Below are 25,203 nucleotides of genomic sequence, written 5' to 3'. Positions count from 1 at the left end.
GTCTGTATTTGATCTATAGAGCTTGGATTCAATAATGAGTTGCAGTCCCCATACTAGTGTTACCCATGGTCTCTGATATTAACCAGTCCTGTAGCTCTTTTTCCCTCCTCTCAGGTTTGTCCATATCCTCTACTAGGTCCTGAAGGAAAGAAGAAATGCTAGGTTACATATATGTCATTCTCAGGAATTTTGAAGGACACTAGAAAATAGATTTAAAAAGCACTGACTGGGGTCTTTAGTACAGTAGCTAGTAGCCTTGGCAGACCATCTTCTAATATTCACCAACACCCAAAGAGAGGCATTATTTTGACTAAACATTTTTAATATGTTGAAGATTCTTAAGATTAATTGCTTAATTTAAAATTTATTATTACAACTCTAAGATGTTTTTGTTACTTGTAAATCTCTAGTATGATATACATGTTATATGTATTTTTCACTGGGACTTTTGGATTAAATAATTTTGAAACATCTGCTAAAGTGCCTCAACATATTTGTTTGGGGTGACTGACCAGGGACTGATAATGCTATTCATCCTTTTATGATGTCTGTTTTCTCATCCGTAAAACGAGGCATTGATCTCCAAGGTTCTCTGTCCTGATGGACTAGCTTAGGTTTTTATTTTGTAGTCATTTTTATATTGAAACATTTTGTTTTTTTAATAAATTTGAAGCATTTGGTTTTTATAGACCCAACATAAAAACTTTCACAGTTTTAAGAAATAGAAATAAAAAGTAAATTTTGGGAAAATGTGGAACATTCAGGTTGGGATTTACATAGTAATAATTTTGCTGTAATCGTATGGTCTAGAGGAAATAAGTTGTACAAGTCATGGGTTTTGAGAAACTTTGTGAGATCTTTATGGGCTCGGAGCATGAAACCGGCAGTTACAAATCCTTTGCTGCTGAGCCACAAGTTGTAACTAATTATCTGGCTTTCAGTAAGAAAACCTGTAATCTATATGCTTTTTAAAATCCACGTAGCCTCACCACAATAACTTCTCCAATTTGCCCATTTTAAGATCAAGTAATTTCTTTAAATCCCTGTAAATATGAGTCAAAAATGTTTTTATTTCTACAAGTAGATATTTCTAACTTCATAGGTACTTAAACATTTTGAGAAAAAATTTATTCTGGCAGGTTTTAAGGTTTTTCTCAAAGCCCTCTGTATTTTGTGCATTTTATCAGTATATTTACGTATGTATGTACATTTTTATTGGGGTATAATTGACATACAATGTTATCTTAGTCTCAGATATATAACACAATGAATTGAGATTTGCATACACTGTGAAATGATCACCACAGTAAGGTCTAGATAACATTTTTCACCGTACTTCCTTACAGATTTTTTCTTGTGTATTTATTTATTTTATTGGATCTTGTATGTTTATTTTAATTAATAAACATTTAATTATCTAATTAAACTTTTGGGGGGGGGAGGCAATGGTAGATTCACATGCAATTGTAAGAAATAACATTGGCTCTTTCTGTATGCCCTGTATTCAGTTACTCCAAAAGGTTATATCTTACAAAACTATAGTGTCACAACCAGGAGATTGGCATTCATGCAATCTACTGATTTTATTCAAATTTCCCACTTTCCTATATATTTATTTTTGTGTATATCTATCCATGTATATTTGGGTTATGTGAAATCTTATCCCATGTGTAGGTTTGTATATCCACCACTATAGTTAAGACACAGACGTTGACATCACTATAAGGACAAGGACCTCTGTTTTTATAACCACACTCACCTCCTTCCTGCTCCCTCTGCCAGTATCTGGCAACCACCAGTCTCCATCTCTGAAGTTTTATCAGTTCAAGAATTTTTATAAACAGAATTATATAGTATGTAATATTTTGAGATTGGCTTTTTTTTCCACTGAGCATAATTAACTCCTTTGAGATTCATCCAAATTGTTGCATGTGTCATAGTTCATTATTTTTCTTATTGCTAGATAGTATTTCATGATATGGATGTACCACAGTTGGTTCAACCGTTCACTTCTTGAAGGACATCTCAGCTTTCCTACTCTTTGTTTTGTTTTGTGTAGTTTCGTTTTTGGCTATTACAAATTAAACCTGCTATTAGCATTCGTGTGTAGGTTTTTTTTGTGAACATGCAGCTCTCTGGGATAAATGCCCAGTACAGTTGCTAGGTAATAACTGTATATTTGTTTTATAAGTGGTGTCCGTGTTTTACCACTTTCTGTGAAGTATGGTAATCTTATTTCCATTTAAATCCCTTTGCTTACCCACTTTTTTTTTTTTTAAAGATTCATCCACCCTTTTTTGGCATTGCCTTTTTTTTTTTTTTTTTTTTTTTTAGTTTCAGAGGTAGGATTTAGTGATTCATCAGTTGCATATAACACCCAGTGTTCATCACATCAAGTGCCTTCCTTAAGGGCCATCACCCAATTATCTCTTCCCCCATACACCTCTCCTTCAACCTCAGTTTGTTTGCCTAGAGTTCTGTGTCTCTTATGGTTTGCTTCTCTGTCAATTTTCATCTTATTTTTCCTTTCCTTTCCCTATGTTCATCTGTTTCTTAAATCCACATATGAGTGAAATCATATGGTATTTGTCTTTCTTTGAATTAATTCACTTAGCATAATACCCTCTAGTTCCATCCATGTCCTTGGAAATGGCAAGATTTTGTTCTTTTTGATGGCTGAGTACTATTCCTTTGTGCACATGTGTGTGCCCATGTATACCATACCTTCTTTATCCCTGTCGATGGACGTATGGGCTCTTTCCTGGCTATTGTGGACAGTGCTGCTATAAACATTGGGGTACATGTGCCCCTTTGAATCACTATATTTGTACCCTTTTCATAAATACCTAGTAGTGTAATTGCTGGGTCATAGAGTGGCTGTACTATTTTGCATTCCCATCAACAGTGTACGAAAGTTCCCCTTTCTCTGCATCCTTGCTAACATCTGTTATTTTTTTTAAGTAGATTTTGACTTTTTTTTTAAATGTATTTATTTATGATAGTCACACAGAGAGAGAAAGAGAGAGAGAGAGAGAGGCAGAGACACAGGCGGAGGGAGAAGCAGGCTCCATGCTTCCATGCTTCGGGAGCCCGATGTGGGATTTGATCCCGGGTCTCCAAGATCGCGCCCTGGGTCAAAGGCAGGTGCCAAACCGCTGCGCCACTCAGGGATCCCTAACATTTGTTATTTACTGAGTTGTTAATTTTAGCCAGTCTCATTGGTGTGAGGTGGTATCTCATTGTGGTTTTAATATTGTCTTGAATATCAAATGGTGGTATAATTTTTAATCAGATATGATTTTTTAATTTTTTTAAAGATTTTATTTATTCATGAGAAAGCAGAGACATAGGCAGAGAGAGAAGCAGGCTCCCTACTGGGAGCCCAATGCAGGACCCCAGGATCACAACCTGAGCCAAAGGTAGACACTCAGCCACTGAGCCACCAATCATACGTGCCCCAATCATATGATTTTAAAAACTCACAAAGAGATTGTCTTTTTGATTTATCTATATATTCATGCTCTTTCCACTGTTTTGTCTTGTTTCTCAGCACTCAGGTTTCCTCCTTTGATCATTTCATTTTTGTTTGAAGAAATTCCATTAACCATGCTCTAAAGGTAGATCTGCTAGGGACAGATTCTTTAGTTTTCCCTCATTTTGAGAATATCTTTATGTCCACTTTATTCATGAAAGACAGTGTTTTGAGACATAGAACTCATAATTGCCAGTTCTGTGGAGGAAGGGTTTGTGTTCAGTTCAGGGAGAAATTAGGCCTAACTGGGTAGCTTTCTGTTCTGAATTGAGAATTAGGGGTCATTTTGTGCTGTTGGGTGGGGAATCCCAGGACTCCTTGCTTTTATATTGTTCCTCTAGTTGTGGGTCTGTAAGTGGTTCATCCTCCTCTTCTACCTTTCACAGTCCTCCTTTGATTGCTTCCTAGGTTATTTCCAGAGTGTGTGATTGTCCAGGGAAGAACAGTAAATATGAATCTATGCCATTTTGTTTGGACCAAAAGTTCTCCTGTATTTTAATTTTATTTTTTTAATATTTTCTTTCTAACTCTACTTTCTAGGCTCTTTATTAGTATTTGTTTATAAAATATATTCAAGGGTAATTCACAGTTCAATTGCATGAGAAACCTTCTGAAAATTAGTGCTAAAATTATTTTCAGAATATTCAAGTATATTTTGCCATTGTTATTTAGGGAATTTATACCCAATCAAGATTAAATCCTTTTAAGACATTAATTTTATTGACTGCAGTATATTCCAGTTTATTCTTTGCTAGAAACAGAGCCTTACTCAGAATCATTTCTTGAATTTGGGGTTTTAACAATGGTAATAACTAGCGACAAGATTGGTTGCTGCGACAGATGGGAGAGACTGTGGTCTCACCTGTACCTTCTGTATGCATAGGTACACACACAGAACTGAGACACTATAATGAATCTGGTCCTGAGTACCTTCACCCCTCTGCCATATTCCCACTGACCATATCAAACTATTTAGGTATTAATGCCAACCTGGAGATAGGATTTCATTATTCTGTCATGAACATTTAAAGTTGGGCAAAGAAGTAAATCAATAGATGCACAGTACTTAAAAGTTTCCTGAATATGCAATTGGAAATAAAAATTAGATAATTTTTAAGAATTGGCTAATGAAGAGAAGAAGGTAGCTATCCTTGAGCTTACGCATATATAGAAATAATTTTACGAAAGCTTCATATATGAAAACCTCTGCAAGTTTTCATTTACGTATAAGTTAATATGTTTGAGATTCAAAGTGTTGATACCACAGGTTAATCTTTGTACATGGGGTTTTTTTTTTCAGTTTTACTCTAGTGATATAATAAACTGGAGAGTACTTGTAAATTGTTGGTACATTTGTACACTGCTTTATGTGATACTCTCTTAAACTCTGTTTCTATGTTTTCATGTGGTAAAGTCAAGGAATAAAAAAATCTTAGGGGATCCCTGGGTGGCGCAGCGGTTTGGCGCCTGCCTTTGGCCCAGGGCGCGATCCTGGAGACCTGGGATCGAATCCCACGTCGGGCTCCCGGTGCATGGAGCCTGCTTCTCCCTCTGCCTGTGTCTCTGCCTCTCTCTCTCTCTGTGACTATCATAAATAAATAAAAAATTAAAAATATATATATATATTTAAAAAAAATCTTAGAAGTTAATAATTTTTAATTTGAAAAATCACATCCAAATTTAATTGCTTCATTTTGGTTTTAGATATTTTTGTGTATTAACCTTTCCTAAATCATCCCCCCAACCCCCAGTTGAGCAGTAATCTTACAGTAATCTTACTAATAGTTTGGAAATGACTTTTGACTGCTACATCTTAAAGCAATATTGTATCCTTTGCACAATTTACATGATTATTCGTGGAATTCTGGTAGTCACTTTAAGGAACTATCTGGTTCTACTTACTGTCTTTGGAATTTTATTGTAACTAATATGATAAAAGTAATAAAAGTGTAAGCTATCCAAAAATATTCTTGAAATTCTAATTTAACTAAATTAAACACAGATTTTTGCGTTTCTTTATGAAAAAATACGTAAAAGTAATTTAGCATACAATTTTAGTTAAAAGATTAAATATATGAAGAGTATTTGAATCACAGGAAAGTAGAAGTTACAAGAAATATTATAAGGAAATGCCACTGGCAGAGTAATGGTAATTAATGTTTTTTTATATTTTAAAAGACAACTACTTAAGAAACCTACATTTAACAATAAGATTAATGTGAGTTTCAAATGACTATTACTAACCTACTTTAGCAAATGAATCCCTTACAGAAAAATAGAGAAGATTGAAGTTAATTAATTTATTTTGCTATAGGAAACCGTGTTTACTCTTTTCTGTATATCCTTCTTGAAATTTCAGGCCTACTTTCTTACTGTGATTCCTACCTTTTTCCAAAATAGGAAGGATAATGAGTTTGTCTTGATTCTTAGTGATTTGTACTCTTTCCCCAAAGACCCCCATTATTCCTTGGCTGCTGATCTTGTTCTATGTCTCATCCCTTTGTAGTAAAGATCTCAAGCAACTCATCTTGTAAGAGAGACAAACATCGGGCCTGCATGTTGTCATTATTAAGTGAACCTTTCTTTAAATCTCTTGTAAAATTAGATTTATCTGTGTTGATATACTTGATTTTTCTTTTTTAGTTAGTATTTGATGTATCTCATTCTGTCCTTTGAATTTAACTTTCCTGTATTCTGTTTTAGAAATATCTCTTCTATTTTTTAAAGCCATTTTATTTTATTTTTTAAAGATTTTATTTATTTATTTGAGAGAGTGAGCATGAGTGGGAGGAGGGGCAGAGAGAGAGGACTAAACAGACTCCCTGCTGAGCAGAGAACCCAAGAAGCAGACTCCTTGGCTCAGCTCCGCTTGATCACAGGACTCTGGGATCATGACCTGAGCCAAAGGCAGATGCTTAACTGACTGACTGAGCCACCCAGACTGCCCTTGAGGTATCTCTTCTAAACAGTGTATAATTGTTCTTTTTTTTTTTTTTTAATAATCTTTGTTTTTAATTTTCAGTAGTTTACTTTTAAAATAATGACTAATAGAATTTTATTATTTTCTATTTTTGTTTCTTACTTTCTTTTTGATTATTTTTATAATTCAGTTTTTTCCTCTCTAATTTAGGAGTACATCCTCTTGTTTCTGTTCTCTTGGTTGTTATTCTAAAAATTATAACATTCATACTTATCAAAGTAAAATTTAATATTATTTTCTCAGATACCTTGGGATCTTGGAACATTTCAACTTCATTTTCTGTACTTCCAATTTATATATTTTTGGTATTGTGCACTTTTAATCTTTTTAAACCCATAATACAATATTGTTAACTCTGTGGGCACATTCATTTAGGTTTACCATCATATTTTCCACTCTTCATTCTTCATTCCATCTTGCATTTCACCTTTTAATTGGTTGCCTTGCCTTCACCTGGAGGCACATTTTAGGAGTTTCCATGATTTTAGGATCTCCTGGTAGCAAACTTTTGGTTGTTCTTAGTTTAGAAATGCATTTAATTCATCCTCAGTATTAAAAGATTGTTTTTCTTTGTGTACAGTTCTGAGTTAACAGTGATTTTCTTCAGTACATTGAAGCTATCTTTTCACTATTTTATGGCTTTCCTTATTCTTAAGAAATCTGTAGGTCCAACTGCCACTTGTTGGAAGGTAATGTGTTTTCTTCTCTAGCTACTTTCAAGAATTGTTTTTATCTTTTGTGGGCTACACTTTCACTATGACGTGTCTAGGTATGGATTTCTTTTTATTTCTCCTTCTCTGGATTTATTTACCTCTTTAATTCTGTGGTTTATTGTTTTTCATCTCCTCAAATGAATTCCCATCTGTTATCTCTTCAGATATTGCTTGTGCCCCCTTTTGTCCATCTCTGTTTTCCTTCTAGATCTTTGATTAGAAATATGTTCAATCATCTCTTTCACATTTTCCATGTTTCTGCATTTTGGGTTGTTTCCTCAGAACTATTCTCACATTCCTTAATTTTCTCTACATGTGGGTCCAAGCTGCCATATAATTTTTAATTTTACATTTTTAATACTAATATTTTTAGCCTGCAGATAGTTTTAAGTTTTACTTTGTTTCTAAACAAGTCAAGCATGGTATATTATTCAGAGCACTATAGGAAATTCAGTGTTTTCAAATAAAATAATATGGTTTTAAATAAATTAATGGGCTGTTAGAAAAACTCATTAAATTTGAAATTGAAAAATAAATGCTAATAGGTAGTAATAATGTAAATAATACCTCATAATACTGAATACTGTGTCCCAGGCACTGTGCTGAGTACTTTACAGATGACCTCATTTGATAGGTACATCACCTAAGATACAGGGAAGGGTGATGGTGCTTTGCCAGATGTTAAATTATTTCTAGAGGAAGAGGAGGTCCAGATTTTATATGGAATCTTTATTTCTTAACAGCTTTATTGATGTATTGACATATATTAAAACTGCATTTATTAAAAGTATAAAATATATTTTTTCATATATGTGTCCGCAATGGGAGCATCACCAGAGTCGTGATAATAAATAATTCATAGCCCCTGTAGTTTCCATGCGCCCTTTTTCATATTCTCTCTCCCAGCCCTACCCAACTTGCCATCCCCAAGTGGACACTCCAGTTTGCATTTTCTAGAATTTTCTATAAAGGGAATCCTACAGTTACTCTTGTATGCTGTTTTCACTAAGTGCATATATGTATTTTTAGTATTATCCATTCTGTGTGCATAAAAGCATGGCACCTAAAAAAAAAAGGCCACACTTTTTTAACAACCAACTTAATTTTAACCATTTTTGTTTCATTGAACTTTAACTCCTACACTAGGTAAATGGAAGCTTTTATCTTTCATAAAAATGCTGAATAACTTAATTTTTTAAACCATTCATTAACTTTACTCATATGTGCATATAAAATGTTACTAAGAATAGCATTTACTGGCTTATGAAATCATTTTTGCCTTGAATCAGTTTTACTTTTCCTTATATCTTCATGGGATAAGGTAAGGATGCTAACAATAGAAATAACTTCACTTAGAAAAATAATAGTAGGGATCCCTGGGTGGCGCAGCGGTTTGGCGCCTGCCTTTGGCCAGGGCGCAATCCTGGAGACCCGGGATCGAATTCCCACATCGGGCTCCCGGTGCATGGAGCCTGCTTCTCCCTCTGCCTGTGTCTCTGCCTCTCTCTCTTTCTCTCTGTATGACTATCATAAAAAAAAAAAAAAGTCTAAAAAAAAAAAAGAAAAATAATAGTAATCTGCCACCTGTAGTTTACTTCAGATTCTCTTTGATTTTTGTATCACCTGGATTCCCATTCCTATCATTTCATTTTCCTCTTTGCATTTCCAGTGAAAATGTGAAGGAATCTAATGGGATTGAAATGATTACCTATTTGACTCTTTTCATTTGAATCCCTGTCTTATTCAAAATTTGTCAAGACAACAAGGTCTTTGACTTTTCACCTAATATGTATTAAAGTCTCAAAAATAAAAGTTAATGGTAATGATTTAAAAGTACTCTTTTTATATTTCTATTGTAATATGTACCAATTTTGATATTTGTGAACACCATTATATTATTTGGGGGCAAACACTAGGATAGAAGGGATATACCATTTGTAATTTTATGAACTGGAAGATAGCACATATGCCAAAATGGTTAATGCATAGTAAGTATGCAATAAATATTTGTCTAATGAATTTTAAAATGTATGTAATAGATCATTATAAAACAAATATTACTCATTTTTGGCTTAAGTTGAGAAGAGAAATATGATTAGTTTCTAGTAAAAGTCTAGATGTTACTTTCTTCATATGAATAATAGTGGAGTCTTGTATTCCCTGTGGTGAATCTCTTCTGAAGTGTGGCTTAGAAGCTGGGCAGGTAATAAACAGAAGTGGTTCTAGAGGTGAGGTCAGTGAATCTAGGAAAAGTTTGTAAAATGATAGTAGTATAAAGAAGCACTTACTTTTGTGCTTCATATTGAAAGGAACTTTCATTTATTCATTTCATGTCATTCATTGTCTGATGCTCCATTCTTACGGTGATCATAGGAGATCCATTAAGGTTTGGCTCTTTTCCTCTGTCCACCCTTTAACAAAGGCTAAGATATAAATGTAAATTTGTTGTCAAACAATAGGATTGCCTTCTAATGATTTTTATCCCCTTAGAAAATCTATGTCTGATGACTAAGTTTCTAGATAGGTAGCAAGTGTTACCAGTTCATTAATTTTGGCTATTTTTTAAACTTTTCCTATCACTTATTTATATAATTATTTGAATAAAGGAATTGATTTCCCTTCAGATACAGTTTATGAACTTCAAACACACCAGTGTCTCATCTAGAACACTTGATGTATATAAGTACTAAAAACAAGTTTAAAAATTTCATGTCACAGTTTGGAAAATTAAATGGAAGTTGAAAGCTCAGTGAGACTAGGGGCAGCAGTGGTAAGATCTGGTTCGTGTAGCCTATAGAGTCAGGACTCCAGAGCAGTTTTTGGGTGGCCCTTCAGGAACTGGCTGTTAGCTTTTAAGTTTTTTGTAGGGTTTTGTAGATTTTCCTATAGGTGATCAGTATCTCAGGAATATGATTAGAATTAATTATAAGGAGACAGATATGTAAGCCAGAATGCCAGTTTATTGATAAATATTGTTAAGCAGACTAGATATTGAAAAAATTAAGCAGATGAGACATTTAAGTTTACTGATCAGTTCAATAAACTCAGTAAACTAAATAAATAATCATAATAATAAATCAGTTCAGTAAACTCAGAATTAAAATACTGATTATTTAATAGGTATGATTTATTAGGCAGTTCCTCTGTGCTTGGCATTGAAATAGTACCTTGACTTTCTGCTCATTTTTTGTCATCTCATAAATACTTAGAACATACTACATTGTTGGTTTGTTGTTATTCTGATTTTTAGTTTTGAAAATTGAGGCTCAAATTGTTGAAGTGACTAATCTGAATTGTACTAAGTCGAAGAAGATAGGTCTTCCTAACTTTGTTCTTTCTTTCTCATCTGAAATTAGAAGATTAAGCTTGGAATCAGATAGGTTCAGGAGTGGGAGTGGGAAGGAGATTATTGGATGATCTTAATACCTTGCGTGACAGCTAAACAACTCCACCTCCACAGTGAGACTTACTCAGAAAGGGCAAAGAGTCTTTTCGTCCTGTTGCTGGAGGCATACCGCCAGTTCTGTTCTCGGGAATGCTTCCTTTTTTACAGATCATCCCCATTCAATCAACACATTCTTTTTTTCAGACAGAAGTCTAATACAACTCATTAGATGTTAGCTCTCTAAGCTGTGATCTCAGTTTAGTTACGATTTTCAAAAGTTTTGGAATTACAGTTAGGAAACCTAAATCCTAGCCAATTGAGTTTCTGGCACTGTCCAGTCATTATCACTTCAGGCAAGTCAGTGAGCATCTGGATTTCCACATTGGTTAAATTAATTACCTCAATCTAGCAATTTTCTAATGAGGGTTTGCAAACTTTTTAGTAAAGAGCCACACTAAGTATTTTAGGTTTTGCAGGCAGAGACAAAATGGAGGATATGTTATATAGGTACTTCTGTAAGTAAGAGAGAAGACTGTTATCTCATTCCAGTCTGTTTGCGTGGTGTGAGGTCATCATATTTTGTGGGCATGTTTTGTGCTCAGTTACTATCAGCTGGACACATGCTGGAGACAAAGAGGGAAGGGGCCTGGCAGGCAGGGCAGACAGGGTGACTACTGTGGTCATTTTCACTCTGTTGCAGTGACATTCGGGTCCCTGTGCATTCTTTGCTCCTGGACAACCCAGGTGTCTCAACAAATTTCAATGGATTGCTAGTATACAGACCACATCCTGTGATTTGCAGCAACCCCCTACCATCCCCACTCCCTACAGTCTTCAAATTTAAAAATACTAGAAAAACTTCATGAGTTGGAAATTAAAGAATTCTAAAATGTCTTGGGGGCCAAAGAAGAAATCAAAAAAGAAATTAGTACTGGAGTGTATAACTACTTCCAAGATAGTAGAGCAAATGATAAAATGGGGAAGTATTATAATTCATTTCAGTAAAAGGCAAGAAAAAAGGGTGCCTAGGTGGCTCATTTGTTTGAGCAATCTGGCTCTTGATTTTAGCTCAGGTCATGATCTCAGGGTTCTTGGATTGAGCCCAGCTTCAGGTCCCACATTCAGCAGGGAGTCTGCTTGAAGATTCTCTCTCTCTCTCTCTGCCCCTCCCTCCACTCATGTGCACACTCATGCTGTCTTAAATAAATAAATAAACAAACAAATAAATCTTTCTTTTTTTAAAAGGCAAGAAAGACTAATCGAAGAAAAACAAGTAGAAAGGTTAACGATGGTAGGGATAAAATTTTAGAATGTCATTACAGTACAAGCAAATGGAGCATATAGTCTAACTAAAAGATAAAGACTCTCAGACTGCCTATAAAAAGATAATCCCACTACATATTGTTTACATAACTGTCAAAAGTTAAGAAAATGTAATATTTCAAAAGTAAAATGTTAAAAAAGGAAGAAAAATTATCACCTAAGAGAATATTGATACAAGTATATTAATATTAGAAAAAATACATTGTAAGGCAAAGGCATTACTATAGAAAGCAACCATTAGATAATAATGAAAAGGTTTAATTTGCTAGCAAAACAGTGATTTTTAAGTGAATGCACTTAATAACAGGATCAAAAATATAAAGCAAAAATTAAGTTACAAAAAGAAAAGGACAAACTTCTCATAATGGGAAAATGTTAATGCCTTTGCCAATTTTGATAGATAAAAAATGGAGTATGTAAGATTTCAACTCTGCAAATAAGCTTGATCTAATAGACATGTAAAACAGCATACAACAGCTGCAGAATGCATAACTCTTTTCACACAACATCTATAAAAAACATTTCAAGGCATAACCTAATTTGTGATATTGAATTAAAAATTAAAGTCTTAGGGTTTTGAGTGAGAGCTTCATATTTTGATGTATTAACACAAAATGTTTTTTCTAATTAGCAAAAATGCTTCATATTTGCTAAGTATAGAATTTTCTGTATATAAAATACTATGGTATCTACCATCTGTTCATTTTTTAATTTGTTAATAAAGTAATGACAGCTGACTGAACACTGCATAACACTTTTCTCTTTAGAATTTTAACAGGAGACAGAATGGTGTATGTGTAGTATAGTAGGAGGAGCAGGGACTCTAGGTTTGAAATCTTGCTAAGCCACCTGCCAACTCTAGGATCTGGAGAAAATTACTTAACACCTTTAAGGATCATCTATAAAGTGAATGTAATAATGTCCACCTTCTAAGATTTTGAGGAATAAATGAGATACTGTGTATCAAATCCTTGGTACCAAGCAAATCATTACTGCTATTATTTTTAATCACTCATAGAATGTTTACCAAGCATCTGCAAAATATTAGTCTCAAATTGAGTATTTTTAATTGCTAAGACTTGTGATTAGGTATTACAGATTTAAAAACTCTTATCCCTTATGTTGACACAAAGCAAAGTCTCCATATCTTTTCTTGTTGCCATTGTTGACCTCTTCTTCTGTTGTCCAAGAGATGAGAATAAGAAATTGGGGGGTAGGGAGAAGAGATTGTGCTGCTCAAGGAATTCCAGCTCTTGGATCAGCTTGCTTTTTGGATATTAGCATACATAATGCTTTTGTTGGGCTTATGAATGTAAAGTTATCTTATATTTTGGTTTGACCTGTCAAAATGCACTTTTGGTTTTGCCAGTATTTTTTTTTTTAAGATTTTATTCATTTATTCATGAGAGATACACAGAGAGAAGCAGAGACATAGGCAGAGGGAGACATAGGCAGAGGTGTTCAACTGCTAAGCCACCAGGTGTCCCAGGTTTTGACAGTATCAATCCTTTGGTGTTTTCCTGATTACCTAGTTGGTGATCAGTTTTAAAGCAAGACTAAGCCCAGGTCTGAAGGATGTATTTCTCTCTCATCTAACCAGCTACCCAACTCTGGAAAAGGCCCACATCTACGTTTTAACTGCTCAGTTCTCAAGGGAGTGCAGATTTGATATTCTTAAGTGTTACAATAGAAATTCCCTAAGATTCTGAGTACAGAAGGAATATGCTTTAAAGATTAGCAATCATGTGAATCATTAATGAAACAAACCATCTTTGGTGGAATCCTTAAAGACTGATAATTAATTTAACTAGTACTTCAAGCATATATACAGATTTCTGTATACCAATTTCAAAGTTATATTTTCTGCAGTTATTCATATGATTTCAGTTATATGTCTTTACTAAAAGGACTACAGAACATTTTAGATTTGAGAGCTTCACGTAATCTCATCAAAACAGCTCATAAAAATGTTTTTATTTTATTTTTTTATTTTTAGATTACCTCTTTAGTGACCCTCCAGCTCTTAACCCTGGTTGGCCATGATGATCAGCTTGATGGACCAAAATACAAATGCACAGTATCTCTAGAGTTCATCAGAGCTATTGCTAGGTAAGCATAGAATAATCGTTAATGTAAAATGTCTTGAATTATGTAAATGATATACTAAATATAAAAATTAAATGTTCTTCCTAATGTAATGTCATTAGTCATTTAAGTAAGAGAAGATCATTTAAGTGCCAAGAATGAATCAGTTTCACTATAGAATGAATCCTCTCATCACTTTACAAATGACATAAAATTGGGAGAAGTAGCTAATCTGTTAGATAACAAAAAGGAAGATTCTGAAAGACCTTAAAAGACTGGAAAATAGTCCCATAGAAGCAAGGTAGGATTTAACAGACAGTTGACTACAAAAAACACAGATGTCCTAAAACAAAGTAGGAGAGGCCTGGCTTAAGACCTGAGTATTTTAGCTGGCTGCAAGGTTTCAACAATCCTGGTGTCTCATTCCCGGGATGTAATAGGTGTGCTCTGTTTTCCTATAGGCATAACAAATCTGGTGTGCTGTCCTGTGCTTTGCGCTTTAACAGGGGCATTGATAAATGGGCACATGCCAAGGGGTGACAGGAGGAGAGTGGTGGAATGGTAGAATGAGGAGTCAAGTCACTTCCCTGACTGACAGACAGGGTAGGAGAGAAAAACCCTAGGAAGGATATAGTCACTGTCTATCGAGTATATCAGGGACTTTCTTATACAGTATGGATGAGACTACTGAGTAGTTGTAGACCATTAGAAGTTCTAAGGAAGAAAGTATGTCTGTCAAAATAAGAGCTGTCTAAAAATGTAACAAAGTTTCCTCACAAAGAAGTCTACTTACTGTCATGAAAAATGTTCCAGCCATTTATACTAAATCACCTCATCTCATGGTTGCAGCTGGCTAGCAGTCTGTCAGGCCTTATAGTAGCAGTAACATGTGTGGAGACTGGTAGGTGGAACAAGACAGTCTGTAAGACAGTGCTTTTCCAACTCATCTGAATATGAAGATTTAATTTTAATATCTTTCAAAATTAATCTTGAAAATATTTACATATATTTCAAAATTATATATAGGCATGAAACATTATTTATTCAGGCTTAAAATAGTGCTTGACATGGGTATGGATTTGCAGGTCTCCTCAAATGAAGTTAAGAGCTTTCTAAAGTTGTAAAGTCTGTAGGTTGGCATCCTCTGCCCTGAAGTCTCTTCTGTGTAGAGGAAAAAGTTCTGTGATATTATGATGCAGGTATTTGAGATATTTTGGTGGCATGTGGACTCTGAAACATAAAATGGGTGTTTTGAAATGTGTTGTTTTGGCAAAACTGGGCAAACTCTTACCCAAAAAAAATTGAACAGAAACTTTGAGTGTATTCAGTGTGGCTGTAAAGCAGTACCTTTCTTTTTCTAAACAATGATTTTAAAAACTTCTGTATCTAAGAGCCTCCATCAAAGACATAATTTTTTAATGAAACCTATTTCTTCCAGGGATTTCATCATTACTCTGAATGTGTTGGGTTGTGCCCCAACATAAACATATACAGGACAGAAGCTTATGAATCTCCAATATGATAATATATAGTAAACCAAACAGAAACTTAATTCATAGCATCAGTGATATTAAACACATCCAGAGAAGTGCACTTCCATTTATCACCTGAGAAGGGAACAGAACTTGTAGACCTTGGATTCTGTCCTAGAACTTGGAAACTCTACAACTTGCTTTGTTACTCGTTTTCTCTTCCTTGCTTTCCATGGGCAGTGTCCAAAGAATAACCACTTCCTTCTTCCTACATCTTCCCTCTTCCGCTCCCTTATCCCCATGTTTTGTGTTCCTTTTCTGCTCATTTAGTCTATTTTTTCTTTCTCTCCCTCCCATATCCTGCTGTCTTCTAATATCCTTCCTCATTGCCTTAATGAAAACCTGACTCTTAACTGGGGACACTCCTTCCCCTGAAGTTACCTGTAGTGGTAGCTACTTACTATCTCAAACGCTAATCGTCAAGGTTGGATGCTCCTGAAGTGCCAGCCTTCCTTCTTGTTGCCACTTCCAGATTGCGTCAGCCCCCCGCTTGTGGAAACGTGGACTTCTTTGAGACTTGTACAATCTGGCTGTTTCCCCATTTTCCTTTTGTTTGATTAACTTCTAGCAGCCTCCCACCCATTCCACCCTATTCTGTTGAAGAATAGAACACATGATTCACAGGCTTCTTTTTGAAGATTCTTGACTCTATTCAAATGAACTCTGTTCAGCATTCATTCTTTTGAAGAACAAAATTGAAACCATCAGTTGAGAACTGCTTTAGCTACTACCTACCTGGTGCTCATCTTCTCTCTTTCCTTTTTCAGTAGGGTGGGGTCTCTCTTCCCCTTGTGATCTGAATTTTATCTCCTACATTTTCTCCAGCACCTTTTTTGAAATGTTCTCAGGCTGTTTATCTTCTCAGTGGCATCTAACACTGGTGACCACTCCCCTTCTTAAAACTCTCTTTTCTAAGAGCCCATGATTCCACTCTTCTGGTTTTCCTCTTTAATTTTTGGTTTTTTTCTAAGACTCCTTTGCCAGCTTATCCCTTTTACCCGACCTTTAAATGTAGCGGGTCCTTAAGACTTGGCTCATTCCTCTCTTCATACCGTACTTCTTCCTTAGGCAATTTTAGCTATACCCATGACTTAAACTACCATCTCTGTATTAATAACTCCTCAGTTTTTAAAGGCCAGACCTTTATTCTAATATTTTTGACCTTTATTGGATGTTTCTCAGCTACATCAATACATTTCCAAAACTGAACTCAGGAATTCTAACCTTTACTTCTGCCTGCCACCAAAAAAAAAAAGAATGACCCAGCTTTCCTCCAGTGTTGCCTGTTTCAGTGGTTAACATTACAGTCGGCCACATCATACAGGCCTGAAACCTAGAGTCATTCTTGACATTTCTCTCCCACACTCAAACAGTATCCAAGCATTAGTCCTTTTGACTACTAAGTCCCTCCTATAGATCTCAAATTTGTTCACTTTTACCATTTGTAATGTTACTCCTCTAAACCAGCCACCACCATCTCTTCTCTAATAGTCTCCTAATTGGTCTTTTTTTACTCTTATCCTTTATAATTTGTTGTCCACACTATAGCCAGAATGATCTTATACAAATTTAATGGCACCCTCCTACTTAAAAGTCTTCAATGTATCTTTTTGAATTAGTGTTTTTATTTTTTTTTTATAAATACTGAATAGTGGCATTATTATATCTCATGGTATTTCTATTTTTAATTTTTTGAGGAACCTCTGTACTGTTTTTTATAGGGGCTGCACCAACTTCTATTCCTAGCAATAGTGCATGAGCATTCCCTTTTCTCCATATCCTCACAAGTACTTGTTATTTCTTGATACTAGCCATTCTGACTGGTGTGGGGTATTATCTCATTGTGGTTTTGATTTGCATTTTCCTAATGGATTCATTGAGCATCTTTTCATGTGGCTGTTGGCCATCTATATATCTTCTTTGCAAAAGTATCTGTTTAGGTCCTCTGTTTATATTTTAATCTCTTTTAATCTTCTTTTTAAAAAATCATCTTTTAATCCTCTATTTTTTACTTGGGATTGGATTTTTTTTTTTTGTTGAGTGGTGTAAGTTCTTTATATATTTTGGACATTAACTCCTTGCAAAAAATAGCCCACTAATTTGAAAAGATATACGCACCCCTATGTTTATTGCAGTATTATTTTCAATAGCTAAGATATGGAAGCAACCCAAGTGTCCTTTGATAGATGAATGGTTAAAGATATACATAAATGCAATGGACTCATTCATATAAAAAATCTTGCCATTTCCAACAACATCGATGGATCTAGAAGGTATTATGCTAAGTGAAATAAATCAGGCTGAGAAGAGAAATAATGATTTCTCATTATTTGAATGAAATGATGAAAATGAAATTATATGATTTCATTTATATCTGGAATCTAAAAAACAAACTCTTTAAAAACAAACAACAAATTGGTTATTTCCAGAGAAATGGGTGGGGGAGACAGATGAAATAGATTAAAAGGATTAAGAGGTGCAAACTTCAAGTTACAAAATAGGTAATTCATGGAGATGAAAAATACAGCTTAAGAAATAGTTAATAAGATTGTGATAATGTTGTATGGTGACTACACTTAGTGTGTGAACCCTGAGTAATGTATAGCATTGTGGAATCAATATGTTGTACTCCTGAAACTAATATAACATTATACATCAATTTTACTTTAAAAAAGAAAAAACAGAGTCCTCAGTAGTTTCCTATGACTTTTGGGATAAAAAAACAAGAATCTTTAATGTAGCCTATGAAAGCCCCTATGATTTGGCCCCTGCTGCATCATTGTGTTGCCCAGCCACTTCTAGTACGAAACTGCTCCCCCAGGTGTCTGTTCTTTAACTTCGCTGGCTGTTTTTTAGTTCTTCATATTCACCATTCTGCTTCCTATCTTTGCAAACGCAGCACTTTACATCTCTTCCTCCTTTATTTAGCTAACTGCTGCATAACCTTTAGATTTCAATTTAAATGAAAAGAAGCATTCTTAAACATACCATGACCGCCATCATCCCCCCACTCCAGTCACACTATGTAGGTATACAGGTCTCATTGTTTTCTTTTGATACTTACCATAATTATAATTAATTACTTAATAATTAGAGTTCATCTTTCTTTCTACAGTATAAGTCCCTGAAGCTCAAAACAGAGATTGTCAAACACTGCCTTACCTCAAACTTAAACAATGCTTTAAACTTAGTATGTGCTAAATACATAAATAGTTCATGTTTTCCTATAGTGATTAACATTAAGGCTTCAGACGAAAGGAAGCTTTGTAGGCTTGTTTTTTGGGCAGCAACAAGAAGGGCGCTAAGGAGACAGAGCTTCATTCCAAATCAAGGTGTGGTAGAGATGAGAGATCTCAAGGATGGTTACCATAGAAGAGGTAGATATGTCAAGTTCCAGACTCCTGTGGTAGAGAATGAATGATTAGATCAGAGGACACAGCTTAAATGTCCAAAACAAGGGAATGAATCAGTAGTTTATTGTATGTACATTCTTATTTTTTTAAAAACCACTATGCAGTTACTAAAAATCATACTTTTGAAGCATAAAAACACAGAAAAATACTAGTGAAAAATACAAGCTTAAGTTGGTAAAGCAGTTATATATAGGGAGTTATATATCAAAAAAAAAAGTAGGAATATCTAAGGGAAGGGAGTAATGATCAAAACAGGCAACTGATGCCGAGAAATCAAGCAGAGTCCATCTGATTTAATGATAAAATGGTCATTTGTAACTTTATCAGGAACACTTAAGGAATACAGTGAGTTAGAAGTCAGATTATAGCATACTTATATAGTATTTATAAGAAAATTGATGCAGCAAATAGAATACTTTTAATTCATTTGTTTACTTAACATTTGTTGTGTTGCCCATTATAATCACTCTGCTGGGCTTGCTGGGCTTTGAGGATATAGTGAAAGATAGAACAGATCTGTATCCTATCCTCATGAACCTAGGATTTTGTTGTTGCTGTGAAGAGAAGAGAGGATTGTTACCTACTGAAGGGGTTGTGGAGTTGTGAGAGGGTTGTTATTTAAAGGTTTGAACATATTTAAGTGCCAAATGGGAAAGGGATGATAGAGGAGAGTTAATGGTACAGAAGACAGAGAGAGATTAAAGCCTGAAATGGTATATTAATATGGGATCTTTCAACAGAGTTGAAAGAAATAGCCCTAGATGAAAGAGGGGACTCTGTGCATTATAACATGAGGAAGAAGTGGATTCAGATGGAGCCAAGTTTAGAAGTTTGGTGGCAAGAAGTTGAGGGAATTCTGATGTATTCTATTTTGCCTTTAAAGGAGTAGACAAAACTGAGACCAAGGATAAGGTAGTAGCAGTTTGAGAGGAACGTGGATATTTGAAATAGCTGCTGTGGGGAATGGAGGAAGGTGCTATCAGGGGAAGGAACTAGCTGGGAGTACTAAAGGCCCATTTAAGGTTCCTGACCTTGAATTTACAGAGACACCAATCTGTGAAACTTAGAATCTTCTCTAATAGCATTCCATGGGCTAAATACTGGGATAGCAAAGGGATAGTGTTCAGTAGTTCAGAGCCTAGCACGGAATACTCAGTAAGTGTTTGTGGATCAGGAGAAAGTGAGGGGGTTTGTGAACTGGTTGTGTCAAGTGTTCCAGAAAGCTTAGAGAAAGAGCTTGGTGATCAGAGAATAGAATGCCTGAATTTATGTTTTTAGAGGTAGAATATTTCTGAATATGATCATGAGAGTAGAAAAGGAGGTCATTTGGAGGTAGGAAAGACAGATGTGCAGTGAGGTCACTAAAGGCTGATGCTGATCTTGGGATGGAGAGGAACACTGAACTGAATGCTGCATAATTCAGTGACTAAGACAGAGTGGCAAGGGGACACAGGGTGGTGAATGGAATAATCTGAGTCTCGGAGGAGAGCAGAGCTTTTTGCATCAGGATAGCGACCCCCACCCAACAGGACTGCCTGGAGTCTAACCTTATTGGAAAGAGTTGAAGAGAGGCAAGGTCCTTTAGGGAGCCAGATTTCCGTTAAGCCCAGAAGAGAAAAAAACATTCATAGAAGAGGTGGAGGACATAGAGAACTTTATTGACCAAGGAATGGTGGAAAAGTTTGTACAGAGAAGCAGTAGGAGTCCTTAAAGGAAGCACAAAATAAGGAGGTAGAATATGGGAGAAGACAGATGATGAGAAGCTTATTAAATACTGTCCTTGGGTTGTTCTTAATGTGAATGGTAGTTTTTTTTAATTTTTTATTATTTATGATAGTCACAGAGAGAGAGAGAGAGAGGCAGAGACACAGGCAGAGGGAGAAGCAGGCTCCATGCACCGGGAGCCCGATGTGGGATTCGATCCCGGGTCTCCAGGATCGCGCCCTGGGCCAAAGGCAGGCGCCAAACCACTGCGCCACCCAGGGATCCCGTGAATGGTAGTTTTAAGTTTCTTTCTTACACAGTCATTGGGGAAGACAACATAAAATAACAAGGTTGCTTGAAGTTGTCCCATTGCAAGTTGTAAGTGGACCCAAACCAAAAAAGAACCCAAACTGCCCACAAAAGTAGAATGGAATAAAATAGTATCCCATGAGAAAAACAGCATTTCTTTTTTTAAAAAATATATTTTATTTAAATTCAATTTGCCAACATACAACATCCAGTGCTTATCACATCACGTGCCCCCTGAGCGCCCATCACCCAGTTACCCTGTGCCTACCCACCTCCCCTTCTGCAGCCCTTTGTTTGTTTCCCAGAGTTAGGAGTCTCTCATGGTTTTTCTGAAAAACAGTATTTCAGTGTAGTAAAAGAATCAATAAAGTGAAATAGGGGATAAAGGCAAAATTAAATCCTTAGATATGCCATTTAACTAACTTGTATTAAAGTATTCCAGATTCTAATTTAAGAATTAATTATCCCTAGGCAAATTGTCACTAATATTATTTGGGCTTATCCTGTTTTTTTTATATGCTTACTTTAGAAAATAACTCATTTCAGTGCTATGAATCTTCTGTAGTAAATGAAAACTATCCAGAATCTTAAAATCATATTTATATAAATTTAATATGCATCTGAAGAGAAAGCACATAGAAAGTACATAATTGTCTTTATAGAAATTTAAAGTGTTTTTTACAGTGAATTGTTTGTCTCTGAGTCCTGTAAAGCTCAAAGTTATCTTTGGAATGTGTGACATAATTTTTGATGTTTTCCTTGTAGTTATTCTTTCAAAATCTGCCATATCTTAGAATAATAAATGTGGGACCAGATAGCAAGTCACCTGTTTGTTTACACTGGGCGAGGGGATGGAAGGATGATAAAGACATTCGTACATCTTGGGCAGTAAATGTTTCTTAAAGGAATGATCTTACATACTCAATTCCTGAATAATTTACTGTCTTGAAAAAAATCCAAAAATCTTAATGGTATCATTCAGTTTGCTTGAGTACCTTTTAGTGGCAAAGCAGAGAAATGAAATGTAGTGAACTTTTATAAATGAATATACCTAAATAGTGTAGTGTTTTTAAGTCAGTCCATTCGTTCTATCAAAAAACACTTTATTGCAGAAACTCAAAGTTACACAGCTAGATTGAGTAAAGTAAAGGAGTCCTGCCACTAACAAATCACAGCATTTCATTTGTTCATGTTCTCTTCTAGTCCAGGTCATACAGATGCTTCTCCTGTGCTGTCACTACCGACTTGTAATTCTGTTCTCCTTTTCCCTCTTAGTATTGTAGGTGTGTCTTTGTATTAGTCATTTTGTGTGATTGTCTCTTACAATAATTTCTAATCATGTAGTTTTGAAATGTATGTTTTAATCTTACCTGCATCTAAATTTTTTCCACACTATGTCAAGAAACCGCAAAACAAAACAAAAACAAACAAACAAAAAAACAAAAACCGCAAAACAGGGAACCCTGGGTGGTGCAGCGGTTTGGCGCCTGCCTTTGGCCCAGGGTGCGATCCTGGAGACCCGGGATCGAATCCCTCGTCGGGCTCCCGGTGCATGGAGCCTGCTTCTCCCTCTGCCTGTGTCTCTGCCTCTCTCTCTCTCTCTCTCTGTGACTATCATAAATAAATAAAAAAAATTAAAAAACCGCAAAACAATAAAAGTTAACATTAAGTCCACCTTAACTCATTACTTTAGGTTTATAACCTTAAGACCCAAAGTTATGGTGGTGGGTATATGTGCCTGGAGAAATATACAAATACCCCTTCTCTTTTTGCCTGTGGTTAGAAATAGCCTTTATGTCTGTTTCCTTCAAAGATCCTCTAAAAAGACATCGTTTCAACCAGTGTGATTTATGTTTTTTTGGCAATTTAGTCCAACTGGAAGTTTGTATTAATTATGACTTTATTTAAAAAAAATGTTTAGTGGTACTTTGTTGCCAGTATATTTGGAAGGTCCTAGAATTGAACAAAAGAAAAACATTAAAATAGATTGAGATGATAACCATACATTTTATGTCGTTATGCCTGAGATTTTTTTTTTTTGAGTAATTGTTTTTAGTTGTTTTATTACTGTTAATGATAACAGGATTGTCTTGGCAGTGTTTTTTTACCATTTGGAAAGGCTTAGTATTCTTCAGAAGCACTATTGTAATGAAACAAGTAAGGTATTCTTTGGTCCTACATTAGGTACCACAATAGCTGGAGCAACTCATTTGAGCTATTTTTAAATGTGTTTTCATAAGCAGTATTCATAGTTCCCTGTTCCAAGTTTTAAACAATATTTAATATGTCAGTCATTTGCTTAGAAACTTTTTTAGAAAATGTATTACAAAATGATAGACAAAAACATTAATCGATGATGGTTTAATAAATAAGAGTGTGCAATTAGTGAATCTTTAAAAGACTGTTCTCCCATGGATGATTATTTTTGCAGAATTGAATATGTTAAGGCTTTAATTTTATACTTATCGCTAGATCATTATAACTAATTATTTTGACCACTTATTCAAATAAAAAACCTCCAAGTCTGAATATTTATAGTGAAGAATGAGTTTGGGGGAAGGAAAATAATTATATGGCTCTGTCTCTCTGCTATTTTATTCTGCCTGCCATCAGAGTACAAAAATATACATTCACATCGTCTGTTTGTTGTATCATATTCTTGGATCATACAGATTTAGTTACAATACACATACAGGTCACCAGTGTTAAAAGACTGAAAAGAATGAGAGCTACAAATGAGGACAGATGAGCTATGCATTATGTAATGATAAAACAGGTGTTTGGGAAGATAAACAGTGTTCAGAAGCAGAGAAGATTTAAATACTTTTGCATCTCTAATTACTTTATTCTGGTTATTAGACAAAAAGCAAATAGCTTTGAAATGAAATCTAAACTTTCTGTAGTGCAATTGAAATACAGAATATTGAATAGTTCTAATTCTAACTTTGTTTCCTTTTTTCTTTCAGAGAAGCAAACTTTATGCATGGGAGAAAAAAGGAAACTTCTTAAAGAAACTTCATGCCTAGTGACATTTTATAAAATTAATTCTGTCCCTATCATGGTGCTTTTGATAGCACTATAGGATTGGTTAGCATTAGTTGTCAACTGTTTTGCATGTGCTTCTCAGAATCACACATACAAAGCTGAGCAGTCTAGGGGATGAGGATGCTAACATATTATCTATTTTTGTTTATAGGACGGTGAACTTTGACATAATAAAATACTTGTATGATTTCTTGTGAAAACAAGCTTCAAAGCCATATGGACACTGTGACAATGACTAAGCCAAGCTGTGTTCATCCAACTACTTAGCTGGCCAGGGAGAGGAGTTCTTTGGCTCTATTGGATTTGTCCAGACAGGTGCTGGCCCAGCATGGAATCTGATGAAAACACTCTGATTGGTCTGGGTGGATGTGAGCAGAAGACTATTTACCAGGGACCCTGGAGTATTTGGAAGCAACGTGTTAATTATAAACAGCAGGGTTTGAGCACAATCTGTTCTACTCTTAATGATGTTATCTTAACACTGAAATTGCCTGAAACCCATTTACTTAGGACTACATTTTGCTCTGTGAACTATCCCCTGCGCTTTGAACGTGCCAGCAGCCCTTGTATATAAGCCCAGTCTTTTCACTTCCTCTCCACAGGAGCCTCTGCAGTTGCTTGCCAAAGCAGATTTTCCTAAGGCCACCGTTTTAAAAGATCATAGTTGCAAAATATAATAAATAGAAGTTTTTTTTAAATCCACGCTTGTATATGCTTATCCTTCACCCTGAGTTTCTCAAAAAGCACAAGGTAGTTTGATCAGATATAGGCCAGCTTTCCATCTCTAAGCCTGCTTAGAATCTGCAATATGCCTGTGTATGGTTTTTCTGGTCACTCTTGCAATTAACCACCCAACCTAGCTTTTTAATCTGCATGATGGTTTTCTTTTCTTTTTTAAATCATTGGTCTTTAAGAGTTCCACAATAAAATGTTTTCTTATATCAGTTATGGACCTTGGGTCTGGTTTTCTTATTTGTTCATATTTTTGAAGAAGCTTTCCATTAGCAGTTGAATACTTGAAAATTGTTCTGAACAGATTTAAAGTGCTTAATTATAGAGCCTAGTTTACATTTCAGGGACATTTTATTCTTTCATTTGTTTTTTGAAGAAAAATTCTCATAATAGGCACGACCAGATAAACTTTCATGTACTTATTGTCTGCCACATTCTAGATCAAAAAAA

The 25,203-nt window shown here is 35.1% G+C and overlaps 1 protein-coding gene across 3 annotated transcripts in view; it reads left to right on the top strand.

The window, feature by feature from the left end:
* The window catches only part of ORC5 (origin recognition complex subunit 5), a 78,169-nt gene extending 53,204 nt beyond the window's left edge, over nt 1–24,965 (top strand). For 2 of the 3 annotated variants that reach the window (XM_026006081.2, XM_072759914.1), the window contains 2 exons: nt 13,930–14,042; nt 24,173–24,965. In XM_026006081.2, coding sequence (XP_025861866.1) covers nt 13,930–14,042; nt 24,173–24,218 — 159 coding nt within the window. In that variant the 3' untranslated portion in view covers nt 24,219–24,965. The remainder of the gene's footprint in view (nt 1–13,929; nt 14,043–24,172) is intronic. The other variant, XM_072759915.1, reaches the window with a different exon arrangement.
* The last annotated feature ends 238 nt before the right edge of the window (nt 24,966–25,203 follow it).

The sequence above is a fragment of the Vulpes vulpes genome, chromosome 5, assembly GCF_048418805.1.
Source record: "Vulpes vulpes isolate BD-2025 chromosome 5, VulVul3, whole genome shotgun sequence".
Taxonomy (NCBI): Eukaryota; Metazoa; Chordata; class Mammalia; order Carnivora; family Canidae; genus Vulpes; species Vulpes vulpes.
The sequence above is the reverse complement of the archived record's forward strand: the minus strand, read 5'-3'. Positions and strand labels throughout refer to the sequence as shown.